This window comes from Durotheca rogersii (genome assembly GCF_024521655.1).
Source record: "Durotheca rogersii strain YMJ 92031201 chromosome Unknown GGS23scaffold_5, whole genome shotgun sequence".
Taxonomy (NCBI): domain Eukaryota; kingdom Fungi; phylum Ascomycota; class Sordariomycetes; order Xylariales; family Xylariaceae; genus Durotheca; species Durotheca rogersii.
Genome location: NW_026251236.1, coordinates 1,171,376 through 1,186,377, shown reverse-complemented (window position 1 = coordinate 1,186,377; position 15,002 = coordinate 1,171,376). Strand labels below are relative to the sequence as shown.

General features: G+C 59.0%; 3 protein-coding genes across 3 annotated transcripts; 2 read left to right on the top strand and 1 right to left on the bottom strand.

Moving 5' to 3' along the window:
• The first annotated feature begins 1,339 nt into the window (after positions 1-1,339).
• Positions 1,340-3,600, top strand: GGS23DRAFT_418457 (Nitrilotriacetate monooxygenase component A/pristinamycin IIA synthase subunit A). Its single transcript, XM_051513738.1, has 4 exons — positions 1,340-1,374; positions 1,522-2,154; positions 2,279-2,883; positions 3,063-3,600. Exons 2-4 carry the CDS (start codon positions 1,594-1,596, stop codon positions 3,334-3,336), a joined length of 1,440 nt encoding a protein of 479 aa, XP_051373971.1. The 5' UTR covers positions 1,340-1,374; positions 1,522-1,593; the 3' UTR covers positions 3,337-3,600.
• Positions 3,601-5,230: 1,630 nt separating this feature from the next.
• Positions 5,231-7,612, top strand: GGS23DRAFT_418169 (MBOAT-domain-containing protein). Its single transcript, XM_051513736.1, has 3 exons — positions 5,231-5,533; positions 5,649-7,110; positions 7,178-7,612. Exons 1-3 carry the CDS (start codon positions 5,361-5,363, stop codon positions 7,202-7,204), a joined length of 1,662 nt encoding a protein of 553 aa, XP_051373970.1. The 5' UTR covers positions 5,231-5,360; the 3' UTR covers positions 7,205-7,612.
• A 4,599-nt stretch (positions 7,613-12,211) lies between these two features.
• Positions 12,212-14,501, bottom strand: GGS23DRAFT_418076 (DnaJ-domain-containing protein). Its single transcript, XM_051513735.1, has one exon. It carries the CDS (start codon positions 14,238-14,240, stop codon positions 12,411-12,413), a length of 1,830 nt encoding a protein of 609 aa, XP_051373969.1. The 5' UTR covers positions 14,241-14,501; the 3' UTR covers positions 12,212-12,410.
• Positions 14,502-15,002: the final 501 nt, after the last annotated feature.

Genomic DNA, 15,002 nt, shown 5'->3' with positions numbered 1-15,002 from the left:
GGCCACGGTCCCCCTTAGCACATTTTATTAGCTACAACACACGCGGGAAGATGACGGGATAGCTGACAGCTGTTCTACTCTCGGCCCACCGCCCCGTGTGGTCGGGAGAGCACAGCAGCCTTAAACTCCACTGTGGATGATTTCGTTGCTCGGACTAGCCAATATTGCAGTGTTAGCTCTACGTATCCGGGATTCGTCACGGGCAGTCTGTGTACAGCTATCACGTTTAATACCGTTTTCTGACTAACAAATGACTGTGGGCAGTGGTATTCCGTAGGCTTGTCCACAACCGGCTGGTCACCAACGGTAGCACATGTTGATACTCGCCGCCTACCACCGCTACTATACCTACCTATTAGGCAATGCTCCTCAACAAATGTAACGAAGTGTGAGCAGAATCCACTACGAGATGGCGAGAGCCAAATAATTCCCAGGATCGTGGACCACACCATTTCTTTGTGATGTCCCAAGGGAAAGTCGGTGACGGTCCGTGCGGACGGTGTCTGGGCTACCCCGCACCACCGGGGCATGACGATGAAGAAAAAAGGGAAGAGGGAGGTAGGTGAAGGGTAGGCTAGCTTTAAGAATATCGTATACGTTCTCGACGTAGCCAATCCACCAGGGGGGGGTCTGACCCATCTGTAGCTATTCGAGTAAGTCTGGCGCACGAATGTCAGGAGGACAAGTTGTGATTGATTCCGGACGAGTCCGAGGGTTCCGCGATATCATATCCACGTGGGTATATTTGCGATGGAAGGACATATACGGAACCGCTCGGCAGTAGAGAGACATCTCATCTTCTACCAGCCAACTCCCGTGCGTACACATGTATTCAGATTCAAGCAGGAGTCCGTCTACGAGCCCAAGTGGGAGCTTCTAATAGGAGAATAGCTTCGTTACCAGCCCACCTCGGGCCACGCAAAGCGATAATAGGTATCTAACAGCAAGCAGCAACTGCGCACGGCGACGCCCACGCACCCAATTGAAACCCTCAGCGTCCCGACCGATCGCGGGGCGCGCATTGGCGAGGAGGCGGCGGGACAAGGAGGGCAGCACGGCAGACTGGTCCCGAAGCGCGCATCACGCAATCGGCGGAGATCATGATGGAAAACGTGCAGGATGGATCGGGGTGGGCAGGTTTACAGGCGAATGTGTACGTATCGGATGTACGAGTGTAGGGTGCGTGGGGGGTTGCCGGTGGGCGCCGAGGCAGACGATAGAACGAACACATTCTCCGCTGGCTACCTCGATCGAGATCACCTCTGCAAGACCCGAACACCGTCGTGTCTCTTCTAGCCGGGCACGTTGACAAACATCTCGGCTCGACACAGGAATTGGTCGCGGTGACGCTACAAGAGCAGCCTCAAATTCCGCGTAAGTCAGTCAGTCAGTCGTGCTGCCTGCACACGGCACTGCCCCTAACCCTCGGTCTCTCGGGCGCGGCAGCGCGGCCGGGGGGGCATCAGAGGAAACGGCACAGCTCGACATGGCCTACTAATTCGCGCACGAGATTGCACGCAGGGGCAGAAACATACCTACCTGGGATAGAGAACACATCTATATATACGCACATATATACACGCACCGTCAGGTATGGCATCGTCCAACGACGCCGGCGGGGCGCAGGAGGCGCCGAAGCAGAAGAAGCAGGTCCTGCTCAACGCCTTCGTCATGACGACGCCGGGCCACCTGTCGCCCGGGCTGTGGCGGCACCCGCGCAACCGGACGGACGAGTACAACAAGCTGGGGTTCTGGACGTCGCTGGCGCGGCTGCTCGACGACGGCGGGTTCCACGCCATGTTCATCGCGGACACGCTGGGGCCGTACGACGTGTACCGGGGGCCGGCCAACGCGGACCCGGCGCTGGCCGCCGGCGCCCAGTTCCCCGTGCACGACCCGCTCTACACCGTGCCGGCCATGGCGGCCGCGACGCGCAACCTCGTCTTCGGCGTCACCGCCTCCACCACCTACGACCCCCCCTACGCCCTCGCCCGCCGCTTCTCCACCGTCGACCACCTCGCCAACGGCCGCGTCGCCTGGAACATTGTCACCTCCTACCTCGAGAGCGCCGCCCGCAACTTCGGCCTCGAGACCCAGATCGAGCACGACGAGCGCTACCGCATCGCCGACGAGTACATGGACGTCGTCTACAAGGTGAGTGGAGACTTTCCCGATTACTCTCTTCCCTCCTTTAACGCAGCTGGTATAATATGAGTATTTCCTTTCTGGGGGGGCGACTGGGACATTTCTAATCTTCTTCTTCTCCGGCACCACGCAGCTGTGGGAGGGTAGCTGGCGGGACGACGCGGTGGTCCGGAACCGCGAGACGGGGCAGTTTGCGGTGGCGGGGCGGGTGCGGCCCATCAACCACAAGGGCAAGTACTTCCAGGTGCCGGGGCCGCACATCGCGGAGCCGTCGCCGCAGCGGACGCCGTTCCTCTTCCAGGCCGGCACGTCCAAGGCGGGGACGGACTTCGGGGCGAAGCACGCCGAAGCCGTGTTCATGGGCGGGCAGCTACCGGAGCTGGTGCGGCAGTCGGTCGACGCGCTGCGGCAGACGGCGCAGGAGCGGTGGGGGCGCGACCCGCGCAGCATCAAGGTGTTCACGGGCGTGTGTGTCATCGTCGACGAGACGGACGAGAAGGCGCGCGCCAAGTACCGCGAGCTGCTGTCGTACGGCGACCGCGAGGGCGCCCTCGCGCTGTTCGGCGGCTGGACGGGCCAGGACCTGTCCCCCTTCGACGACGACGAGGACCTTGTGCTCGCGGACCGCCCGGCCATCCGGTCCATCCTGCACCGCTGGTCGACCACGGTGCCCGGCAGCGAGGGCCTCAAGTGGACCAAGTCGCGGGTCGCCGAGTTCCTGTCCGTCGGCGGTATGATGTACGTGTGAGAGAGAGTTGGGTTGTGCTCGAGGCTCGTCGAGACTCGACACAGCCTCTCCTCCTTTATCCCATATCCTCTCCTTATTTCACCCCAACCCTATTTCTTCCTTATCCCTCTTTTGTCCAGCAAGAGGGACCTTGAACAGTGCTGACGTGATGGACGGGTGAGCATGACAGGCCCAAGATCATCGGCAGCCCGAAGACGGTGGTGGACGAGCTCGAGCGGTGGGTGGAGGAGGCGGACGTGGACGGGTTCAACCTGGCGCACGCGGTGAACCCGGGGTCGTTCGAGGACATCATCGAGTTCGTGATCCCGGAGCTGCGGCGGCGGGGCCTGTTCCGGACGGGGGTGGAGCGCGAGGGGGCGACAGCACGGGAGGTCTTCTTCGGGCAGCCACACCTGCTAGCGGACCACCCAGGGTACCAGTTCAAGTGGCACGTCGACGCGTGAGCGAGGAGGCGACGAGGGCCAAGGGAGAGCGACGTGGGCAGGGTGGGGATTGTCCGGCGGGCGAGAGGACGTCTCCGTCGACCATCTGTCGCCGGCAGCGGGGCACGTACAGACGTGTGCGTAGAGGAATCTGGCGTGTGGAGGTAGGTATTAGGTAGGTATTGGCCGTCGTCGTCGTAGCCGTCGTCGTCGTCGTTGGTTGTGCACAGGATACAGGCAGGGTCCCATCTGGACTGGAAGAGGGGAGAAAATATCGGGGTTTCCCAATCTTTTTGTCTCGTGTTTTATTTCTCCTCGCTCGCTCGCTACGCGACTGCGGAGCAACGGAGAACTCGGCGCCCATTGTGCAGATGCAGATGCAGATGCGGATGCAGCAATAACTACCTAAGTAGGAGAGATGGTAGGTCAAGGGGCAACAGGGGGGAGAATACGGGGAGATTGGATGAGGCGGACACTGTGCGGAGGTTATAGGGGTGAGTTATAGGGGGTGGTGGTTGTTGTGTTGCCGTATACCGGGTCTTCTAATTCTTACCTGATCAGGTACGTAGGTACATGGCTATGCACGCATCGAAGGGAATACTAACAGGCAGGTCGGGGCCGAGACGCAGCCAGCCTAGGCAGCTGCGTGAAGTACCCCATGGATTCCCATCCGTACAGGTACCTATGTATGTACCAGGAATGTATATTTGCAGGTACACACCTGGATTGGAACGCTCTACCAGGTGCCTATAGGAGGGATCTCTACCTCCAAGGTACCGATGCATCGAATATAGAGGTACCTCCTAGCTACCTCGGAGACCGGTGCATCCAAGATACATCGGCGCAGTGACGCGGCGCGCAGAGGACGGCGAGTGACGTCAAAAGTCTGCAGCGTCGGCACTCGATACAAAAGCCCCGACGCCCAGGAGGCAACGCTGCAAGACGGGACACTGCATCTGCCCTCGTTTATACGTACTAATAGCATTACAGCGGATAGGCCCCGAAGGCGTAGGTAGGTACCTACCTAGACAGCTCGAGACCGCCCAGCACGTACCCTAAGCCTTAGCCTTAGGGCATTGCAGTGGGGTGGCCGTGGGGCGCCTGGCGATTCCCGAAATTCGGTAATGACACGCAGTCGGCGCCGACTGGAACACACAGTCTTACCTCTCTCAAAATGGTCTTTTTCATTGCTATTTATCATATTTCTCCTTTTCCTCTTTTTCTCACCCCGAGTCCGTGCAATCATCTGCTACATTCGCCCATATATCTGCCTAGCACAGCCTTTCATGCCTTGTAGAGGGAGCATGCAGGCGGTACCGAACAGAGATGGGAGGTAGAGATGGCACCGTAGCGTCACTACGTAGGGTACGAGGTCCCCCAACACTAGCAGTACTTATAGGTACCTCCCTCCCCAATGGTACCCCTAATTGCAGGGTCTGTTCCCTTGTTCGCCGTTGCGTCGCCGTTGAGTGGTTCCTCTCTACATCTGCCCCCCTTCCCCACCAACCCCCCTTTGTCGCCCCAATCCTTCTTCTCCTAATCAACAGGCCAGCTGCGGTTGAGAGAACACCTACAACAACACCATCGCATTCCCTTGGCTTAGTATGTGACGCCCCTCGACCACCGACTCTCCTTCCTTTCCTCTCCCACACCCCTCTCTCTGTTTCTGTCTCTTAAATTCGCTTCTGTCCCTATCGATCCCCGTCCTTGATTTTCTCCCTTCTTTTCCATGTTAAAATATATACACATTTTTTGATTGCGAGCGTCTCCCTGTCGTGTCAGCATCGCTCCCTGCTTGACCACCTGCGATCACTGCCACCACGCCAACCCTCCACGCTAAACACCCTTCGTAATCCCCCCTCCCCTTCCGCCCGAATTCGCCCCCGACATATCGCCAACCATCCCCCCGGATACCTAGTCGTAGACGAGAGCTCGCCCAGGCTGCTTCCACGTAGCCCCATTCTCCGTATCCCGCCCATCTTCGCCGTACGCCTCCCGCCCCCATTGGCTGTATGTTGACGTAAGGGCGACCGGCGACGGGTAGCATGGCGTCCACCCACATCCAGGTCAACGGCGGCCACGATCACATCCTACGGCCGCGTCCCCGCAAGCCCCAGCACGCCCAGGTGGCTGGTCTGGTCAGGCAGCATAGTAGCTCGTCTGTCAATGGCTTGCTCGACACGCCCCCCGAGGACCTGCCGGCCTCCGGCATGACAAGGTGATTGATTACTTGGACCCCCTTCTCCCCCCTCTCTTCTCGAGAGTCTCAGCCAGTTCCTCCCGACCCAGAGCCCGTCGACCAGCTAACCGGCGTTGTCTTCCCTCCCCGCCAGCGGCCGTTCTACTCCCGTCCCCGAGAATGCTCCCGCGTCCACCAAAGCTCTGTCTAGCGCCCGTAAGCAGGTCCGCGCCGAGCAGCGACGACGCATCTTCCCCACCATCGAGTTCGCCTCCCGAGTCTCCCACTTCGATCCCCGGTCCGACTATCGCGATTTCCATGGCTTCTTCAACCTCTTCTGGATCGGCCTGGCCATCATGGGCATCACCACCATGCTGCGCAACTTCAAGGACACCGGCTACCCCCTGCGCGTCCAGATCTGGACCCTCTTCACCGTCAAGCTATGGCACCTGGGCATCGCCGACTTCCTCATGGTCGCCAGCACCGCCGTCAGCGTGCCGCTGCACAAGCTCGCCAGGGGCAGCACCGGCGCCCTGACCTGGAGGAAGGGCGGCAGGGCCATCCAGAGCATCTATCAGGTCGCCTGGCTCGCCTTCTGGATCGCCGTGCCTTTCGTCCTCAACTGGACCTGGACGTCCCAGGTCTACTTCCTCCTCCACACCATGGTCCTGCTGATGAAGATGCACTCGTACGCCTTCTACAACGGCCACCTATCCGAGACGGAAAAGCGCCTGCGCGCGCTCGACGAGCCCCACGGCGCGTCCAAGGCCCCCGCGTACGTCTACCCCTCGGTCGAGAACCCGATGGGCGAGCTGGCGCACAGAGACATGGAGGTCGACAGCGACAGCGAGGACGAAGGGCTGGCGCAGCTGCGCGAGGACCTGGCGCGCGAGTTGACGAGCCCCATCGGCAACATCACCTACCCGCGGAACCTGTCGTGGTCCAACTACCTCGACTACCTGCTCTGCCCCACACTGTGCTACGAGCTCGAGTACCCGCGCAACGAGACCATCAACTGGACCAGCCTGACCGCCAAGATCGTCGCGACGTTCGGCTGCATCTTCCTGCTCACCGTCATCTCGGAAGAGTTCATCCTGCCGGTGCTGCAGGAGTCGACGGTGCGGCTCGACGTCACGACGTCGGTGCTCGAGAGGATGCTCATCCTGGCCGAGACGGTGTCGTGGATGCTGTTCCCCTTCATGCTGACGTTCCTGCTCGTCTTCCTCGTCATATTCGAGTACGTGCTGGGGGCCTTCGCCGAGCTCACGCGGTTCGCGGACCGGCACTTCTACAGCGACTGGTGGAACAGCACCGACTGGATGGAGTTCAGCCGCGAGTGGAACGTGCCGGTGTACTCGTTCCTGCGGCGGCACGTGTACGCGACGTCGAAGCCGAGCATCGGCCGGCACCTGGCGACGCTCACCACCTTCCTCGTCTCCGCCGTCGGCCACGAGATCGTCATGGCCTGCATCACCAAGAAGATCCGCGGCTACGGCTTCGTCTGCCAGATGCTGCAGCTGCCCATCGTCATGCTGCAGCGCACGCGGTGGGTGCGCACCCACAAGACGGCCAACAACGTGCTCTTCTGGTGCAGCATGGTCCTCGGCCTGAGCATGGTACGTACCTCCAGCCGCCCGCCCGCCCGCGGTATCAGTGACAGCAACTAACAGACAGCTACGGCAGATCTGCTCACTCTACGTCCTAGTCTAGACGTTGGATCTCTGTTTTCTCTCTTCTTCTTCGTATGTGGTTCATTTTCTCCCCTCTGGTTTGTTTTTCCCTATGTCCGTAGAATCCTAGCCGGGAAACCAAAGCAATTTACTCGGCAGCGGGTGCCCTCTCGAGGCGGTAAGGCAAAAAAAAGGAGGTGAGGGAAGAGAAGGAAAGGGAGACAGCCCCTCCCCCCCCGTGCGAGTGGTGCTTGCGAGGAGGGAGAGGAGGGCACGAGATGCTGGTACTCACCGCCGTAGTCAGGAGCAATCCGTCTATCCGTAGATACGTGTGGGCAGGTCTATAGAGGTAAGAACGCGGCTCGCGTTCTAGGGCGGCGGTGGTCGGCGGATATCTCGCAGTGCCTTGCGGCTCTGCTTCGCCTTGCCTTTTTGCTATGTCCTGTTTCGTTTCTCTCCATGTACGTACGTCAGTGTACAGTCCCAATATATACCCCTCTGCGTCTACGGGTGCCTCCTCCGATCAGACCACTGCGAGCTCCCGCGCAATCGTGGTGGGCAGAGGGGGGGGGCAGAGCGGCCACGGCGGCAAGGGCGGCGGCGGTGACAGACGACGTAGTAAGCCCGGCTAACAACACCATAGACACTCGCTCACCTGGGTCCGCCAACCGGCACGTCGTGAGCGACACTGCTCCGTCTGGCCGTTGGTCTCGTCTCTTGTACTAAGTCTCACGCGCGAAGAGGACCTCGGTCCAAGACTAGAACAAGGTTCCCGGGGGCCGGCCGGCCTAGCCGTCGCAGCGACGGCACCGGGAAGTCGGGATCTTTTGGGGCTTCTTCCGAAGGGGAGTTCGGGGCCGGCGTGGACGACGGACACGATATGTGCGTCGGCACACGGCGCGCAAGCGAACAACCCCCCGTCAGAATTACAGCTTCGAGATACCTAGTTTAGTAGTAGGTCGTAGGTATAGCAAGGCGACTACGATCTCGGGGCGCAGGGCACGCGCGAGCGAACACCGACCGGGTAGCCCGTTTACTCTACCTACCTACGTAGCTAGAACTGATCGCGGAAAGGCGGAAGAACGTGTTACGGCAAGTCGATAGGCCGGCACGGGAGTTGCTCCACGAAGCTAGCCTCTCCCCCCTTGGCTGTCTTGCTTCCTTCGCGCCCCCGTTATCTCCCCACCGGAAGGGGATCCGCGAGGTTGGTTTGCGCGGAGTGGGACCGTTTTGTCGCAGGCACGGCGTCCCCAGACGTCGAGCGGGCAGAGCGCAAGGCCTACCGTAGGTAGCAAAGGGGCAGCAGATCCGCGAGAGACTAGGAAGATGTATATATATAGGACCGTGGTGGTTTCGGGGCTGGTCACTGTGCCTCTTCCCGAAACCGGCGCAGGAGGGACGGCACATGTAGACAAGCTCCTCCCAAGAAGCATCTCTTACCTACCTAGGTACTCTTCGACTCGTCGGTTCGTCCGCCGCGTTACCTGGCCTATGCTCCCGCGCCTGCGATCTCGTCCCAGTCCGCCGGCACACGGCCGCAACTCTCCTGGCCTGCTCCCCTATCGATAGTAGCCGATCGATTCAGCTACGTCCTTCCCCTCCCCCCCCCCCTTTCCTCCCTGAGCTAGGCATTAATTGCGCACCCGACGAAGGTGCCTTTCCACCCCGAAACAAAAGCTGTAAAATAAAGAGGGAAAGGGAAGAAGGAGAAGGAAAAGGAAGAAGGGAAGGGAAGAGGTCAAGTGGGCCAAGTCGCGGGTCGCCGAGTTCCTGTCTGTCGGTGGTTAGTGGAACTATATCCCCCGACGTCGAAAATGGGCACCTAATTATGTGGCCGCGCCACAGGTGCTAGGTATTTTATAAGGCATCGCGAAGCCCGACGGAACCAGCCAACCAGCACCAACTAACCCTCATAAACCTGCCCCTAACGCCCCCCCCGACGGTTCTCCGTAGGGTATGCCGAGCAGTGCTCTCTCTCTCTATCTCTCTCTGTCCGTCCCTCTTATATCGTTACCCATAGGTATATGGGGTATTCTCCTCTAGACGATATATCTCGTCGAGCTGCTCGATCGATCCCACGTATTTGTCGCTCCTTTCGCTCTCCCTTCTCCTCGTCACATATCACCTCTATCACATATGCGTCGACAATCTCCCGCCGCTAAGATCTGCATCCGCATCCGCAACCCCCATTTCCCCCACCCGCGAGGCCTTTCCCGCCATCGTATTCTCTTCTCCCCCTCCCCCTCTCCAACTTACACCACCGTCGCGGGCGTGATCGATCCCCCCGATCGGTCGTTCATCACACCCTCCTTTCCTCCCAATCGCGAATAGCATACGCTTCCCCCTTCCCCCCCCCGCGGCCTAGTCCACAGCTCCCCGTCTCTCTACCCTCCGCTCGCCCAGCCGCGTACGCCTCTATACCTACCTACCTACTCTACTCTACATCCATGTCATCACACGCACATGCCTTACCTACCTATCCACACGACGCTTAGCCGTGCTATGTCTAGCACCCGTCCTGCGGTCAGCCGACACGTGGGGGCCGTGGGGAGGGGGAGAGCCCTGCCAATTGCCGGCCCCCGCGCTCCAGCGCCCATCGCGAACGCACCAAACCCACGCAGGCACACGCCCCGGCCGACCGATGCCGACCCGATGGTGAACCCGACCGTTGAGACAAAGTCGAGAGAGGACGAAAGACAGCAAGGGCGGGCAGAGAGATGTTATCAGGTAGTCGGTCGGTCGGTCAGATGGCAGAAGAAGGACGGGTTGTGTGCGCGGATGGAACTGGCGTAAGTAGATTTGAGCTGGCAGGAGACCGACCAGCAGACGAGCATCATCCGACACCCCCCTCTCTCTCTGCTGGTTAGTTAGTTAGCATTCTGTCGTTCGCAGCCTGTTTCCCTGTCCGTCCCATCACACCCCTTGCCTCGCCCTCGCCGCTGCCCGGCCTGATCCACTATCCACCCACCTGCGTGTTGTCATCCTCTCTCTCTCGTTCTCGTACGCGGATACGTACAACACCCAGATAGGACAGCTCCGGCCCAGGCATATAGGACAGCCCAGGACAGCCCAGGACACACACACACACAACACTCACACTCGCACAAACGGGAAACGAGCCCGAGCCCGATCCCGTCCCCAGAGCCCAAAGCTCGAGCGAACGCCCCAGCCTACCACCAAGCCTATCACCACCACCAAGCCTGCCTATCCTGCCGCCTACCTACATGCTGGTGCAACCGAGAGCCGTGCCCATTACGTACGTCGACAGCGCCTCTCCCCATCAGCACCCCCCCTTCCCCTCCCCCATCGCGATCCTCAACCCATCCGTCACCCCTCGCCCGGTGTTCACCCCCGACAAAGAGACGGAGACGAGATGGATGCAACGCCTGCATCCAGACCTATGCAAGAGACAGAAGAAGAAGAAGAAGGCGGAACTAAGTCGCGCGTCCATTAGAGATGCTGCGCGCACGAGCACCGCACCCGTGACCCCAAAATAGAGATGCCCAACAACCGTAACCCTCGCCTCGCACCCCCCCCCCCATCCGTCTTGTGCCCCTCCCCTCAACCCTCACTACTCCTGCGCCACTAGAACACACGCGCCATTTCTTCTGTTTCTCTCTCTGTATCTCTCTAGTCACGAAACCAACCTCGGTTGTACTCCCGCGGAATCAAGAAAGAAAAAAGGGAAAACAGAGAACAGGAGCGAGAAAGAAAAAAAAAGCCTACCAACCTGCCTTCTCGTGAACGTCGTCATCGTCGTTGTGAAACCAAACTTGTATACAATTACTGCTTCCCGGGAAACCCGCCTTGTAACCGTAAGAGCAAGCCGGATGCGCGCGCGCGCACCGGTTCGACGAGGCTGCCGCCATATTTGAGACGTATAAGTGGCACCAAGCAGTAACAGCAGCCGTCGTCGCAGCCATCGCACCTCTTCCCTTCCGCGCCTCTCGTTTTGTCTCGTCTCGTTCCAAGTCTCGTCTCGTCTAGCCTCGGGAAATCGCATGCGTCGCATTTGCGTTACTAGTAGTAAACCAAGACCAAGACGTGTACCGATCATGATATTCATCATCATCCACCGAGCACCAACACAACCCGACACGCGCGCGCTCTCGCACGTCCGTACATACACAAGTCACCATTCGGAACGGGAACCACATCTAAAGTCGTGACTGAGCAATGTTCCTTGCTAACACGTATCGGCCATGCGTGCGTGCATGCCGTCGCTACCCTCGGGTGCGGCCATCAAATTCCTACCCGTCTGCCACGAATGCTCCGCCCTCCCCCGCTGCAAACGCCTGAGCAAAAAGGAACGAACGAAACGAGTTCAACAACCATGAGTGTATGCCTTTCCCCCCCGTCAGGAATAACAGATAGATCCTCGGGGTTCCCTCTCCATCCACCCGAACCAGCCTGGATCCTGGTTTCTCACTCCGCGTTATGCCGTAAATGTGTATGTATGTATGTATGTATATGTATGTCGCAAGAGAATCCCGAGCCAGCATCCATATCCGTTGCGTGATATATCAGACGAGGCGAAAGGGGAAAATGAAAAAATAAAAACATAGGAGATCAAGACAGAAGCGGACGAGAAGCACAAGCCAAAATTCGAAACGATAAAAACATCCCTCGTAAGACTCGTAGACTCTGAATCGCCGAATCGACGCGCGCATGTTCGCCAAGGAGCAGGTCGAGAAAAGAGGAAGAGCTCTCGGAAGGATTGCCGTTGTGATTCACTCCACGGCTGATTCGGCCAAGACGGTAAGAAAGTTGCGTCGCGAATCTCTTGCTCAAGTAACCTCTCCAGGCAGCCGCCCTGGCTAGCGTGGTTGTATGCCCAGCTGATCCCATAAAGGCCCCTCCTCCTCTCTCCCTCTTCCCAAAAACATCCCCTCAACGTTCAAGTGGAGGGGGGGCGGGGAATACAGTCTGGTTCATCCGCATCTCGCTTCTCCTGGTCTCGTTCAGAAAGACATCAAGTCGTTACTGTAGTTCATCAAGTTTCTTCGGCGGACACGGTACCAACAAGACCATCCAGAACGCCAAATGTCGTGCCCAAAAGAGAAAAAAACAAAACAGAGATGGTGACGAGGTGGCCGTCTCGGCGGATGAGATGCGCTTCGGTGGATGTTGCTCTCTCAAGACAGAACCCGCCACGCCGACCGCCTTCCGTCGGAACCGCGATAGATGGCCAGCCGTCCATAAGCCCGGGGACCGAGTGCATTACGCGCCAGCATTCTCTAACCAACTTAGTACACCGTCTCCCGGTAGGATGAGCGCGGTAGCTCGCTGAACTTGACCTCGCCAGATCCGTACGTCTCTGTCGTATACTTCGCGCGCTCGCTGCTATACTTGATGTCGCTAGGATCAAACGTATCGGTATACATGACGCTGCCCATGAACGGCTGCGGTTCGTCCTCATAGCTGCTGTAGTACCCGCGAGGGTCTACCCGGCGTGCCCCGCTGTTAGCCATGGGGTACGAAGCCTTCTTAGAGCTTCGGGGTGGCGACTCCTGGATGTACTGTTCCGGTAGCTGGACGGTCCTCCCGTCGCTCAGCTTGTACACCGTGGTGTGTGTAGGCATAACCTCGGGGGAGCGCGTCCGCCGGGTACGACGGTGCCGACGATCGCGATCCTCTTCCGAGGATTCATCGGTGTAGACGCGAGTGTGGCGCGAGCGGCCACGCTCTTGAGCGAAGTCGGCCCCCGGCATCCACGTTGCAGCACGCTCTAGGCCCGGTGGACGTGGAGGACCGTCGGTATTTGACCGTCCAAGGTGAGGGGGTATGGGAATCGGGATCGAGTGAGACTTCTGGAAAGAGGGGACGGTCCGACGGGTTGGAGATGTGTCTACAATAATGGCCTCGCGAGGAAGACCTGATTTCTTGTGAGAGGATTTCTCCTTCGACGACCGGGGGGTATCATGGGACATGCGACGGACTCTAGCCGAAGGTCTCTTCGGCGTGTCTTCCTCCAGCGGAGCATCCCGAGGGTCAGCCGCCGGTGGGGGCGGAAAGGCGGATCCAGCGGCCGGGGGAGGCGTCGGCACGGCGATTGGATTTACGTGCCGGTAAGTGTACTCTTCGTGGAATGTCTGTGCCCGGGTGATCATTGGTGCTTTCCCACCTGATTTGGTCAAGTATCGCATGGCAGATTCCAGAGTGGCCGAGTTCTTCCTCTCCCGCTCAGTGGCCGGGGGACGACTGGTTTCTCGAGGAAGCGGCGGAGTCGTCGGCTCCTCGTACTTCCGGCTAGTCGGCTTCTTCTTTTCCGTCTTTGAGGACGACGAAGTATACGGAACCTCGTCCCGGTCTTCTGGGTAGCCCTCTACGTAGGGAGACTTGTGGCGGCGGTGTTTGTCGTCGGTGTCCTTGCGACGATCCTTTTCGGCCTTCTTTTTGTCGTCCTTGCGCCGGTCCCTGTCCTTCTTGGAATGTTCCTTGTCTTTGTCCTTCTCCCTATCCTTCTCTCTCACCACGTCCCTGTCTCGCTCGCGAGACCGTCGGTCCGCCTCCCTACCGTCCTTGTCGCGCGACCGTAACCAATCATCGTCCTCCCGCTTCCGGCGGTCCTCGTCCTTTCTAGAGGACGGTTTCTCGTGCTCGTAGCTGGCAGTCTTCCTCGCATGGCGGTGAGGTCTGTCTTCGGGCTTCCTCGGAAGCATGTCATCGTTCCAGGAACGCGGGGGTGTGTGGCCGTAGACGTTGTTGGTAGGGGAGGTGGCGAAGGTCGACGGGCGAGGCTCCGCATCGTGAACATCGTAAGGGTGCTTGCTCTCGTGGCGCCTCGAGTTGCGAGGCGAGGAAGACGCTGCCGGGGCCACACCCCTCTCCCTCCTCAGCTCTTCGAGCAGCACCTTGTCGTCGTACCTAGCCCTCTCGACATCGTTGCTCAGTAGTTCATAGGCCTGCTGAACTTGCTGGAACTCTTTCTGCTTTTCTTCCTTCAGCTTGGGATCCTGGATCTTGTCGGGATGGCATTTCAGCACTAATTTTCGATGGGCGCCCCGGATCTCGGGAAGTTGAGCATCCTTAGATACGCCGAGAATCTTGTAAGGGTCCGAGGGGAAACTTGACATGATAGACGGCGCGACCTGATGAGCTCGTAGGCACAGAGTTCGAGACGACGGGCCGGGTCGCTTGTGTCCCTCGCAGTAGTAGTAGACGAAGAAGAATATGAGTATGGTGAGCCGGGAAGACGATACAGGAAGAGGATGAGCGAGAAGAATAAGAAGGATACGACCAGATCACTGGCTTCGGTGTTGGCTTGCCTGGTTTATTGTTTGAAGGGGGGGAAAGCCGTAGTCGCTAGGACGACGAGAAAAGACGGTGACGAGCAGGGTGAAGTGGGGACTATAGCATGGAGAACAACAGCCAAACTACGGCGAAGGCGGATCGAGGCCCCGTTTGACACGCGCGCAACACGAGGCGAAGCCGGACAAGCCCGTAACGAAGGGAAGGAAAGTCGGTAACGGTGAAACGTGTTAGGGACAAACAGGAGGATTAATTCGCGAGTCGTATACTCTGACAACGGGGAGAGACTATGGCGTCAGGTCTGGACCCGGCGGAAGAATAGAAGCAGAAGGAAGCGCAGCCAGATTCAATTAAGAACTAGCTGCCAGAGGCGTGCAGGGCGATCAGTGACCGTCCCGTAAAGTAAAGCTTGCTCAATCGGACTAGGACCGAGGATATCGAGAATAAGAAGACTCCAGTCTCCCTCGTTTTGGAATACAACGGGCCCGGCGACGCGAGCGATCGAATGGAAGATGGCGTTGTGTGCGTTGGTGTGTGGTTTGACCAAGTCACGGATTCCGTGACGGAAGATGGAAGGAGAAGGAGGG

Coding starts and splice junctions, on each gene's coding strand:
- GGS23DRAFT_418457 (XM_051513738.1), top strand. CDS start 1,594: ATGGCATCGTCCAACGACGCCGGCGGGGCGCAGGAGGCGCCGAAGCAG. Junction 2,155..2,278: donor ACATGGACGTCGTCTACAAG/GTGAGTGGAGAC, acceptor GGCACCACGCAG/CTGTGGGAGGGTAGCTGGCG. Junction 2,884..3,062: donor CTGTCCGTCGGCGGTATGAT/GTACGTGTGAGA, acceptor TGAGCATGACAG/GCCCAAGATCATCGGCAGCC.
- GGS23DRAFT_418169 (XM_051513736.1), top strand. CDS start 5,361: ATGGCGTCCACCCACATCCAGGTCAACGGCGGCCACGATCACATCCTA. Junction 5,534..5,648: donor CCGGCCTCCGGCATGACAAG/GTGATTGATTAC, acceptor CCTCCCCGCCAG/CGGCCGTTCTACTCCCGTCC. Junction 7,111..7,177: donor TGGTCCTCGGCCTGAGCATG/GTACGTACCTCC, acceptor CAGCTACGGCAG/ATCTGCTCACTCTACGTCCT.
- GGS23DRAFT_418076 (XM_051513735.1), bottom strand. CDS start 14,240: ATGTCAAGTTTCCCCTCGGACCCTTACAAGATTCTCGGCGTATCTAAG.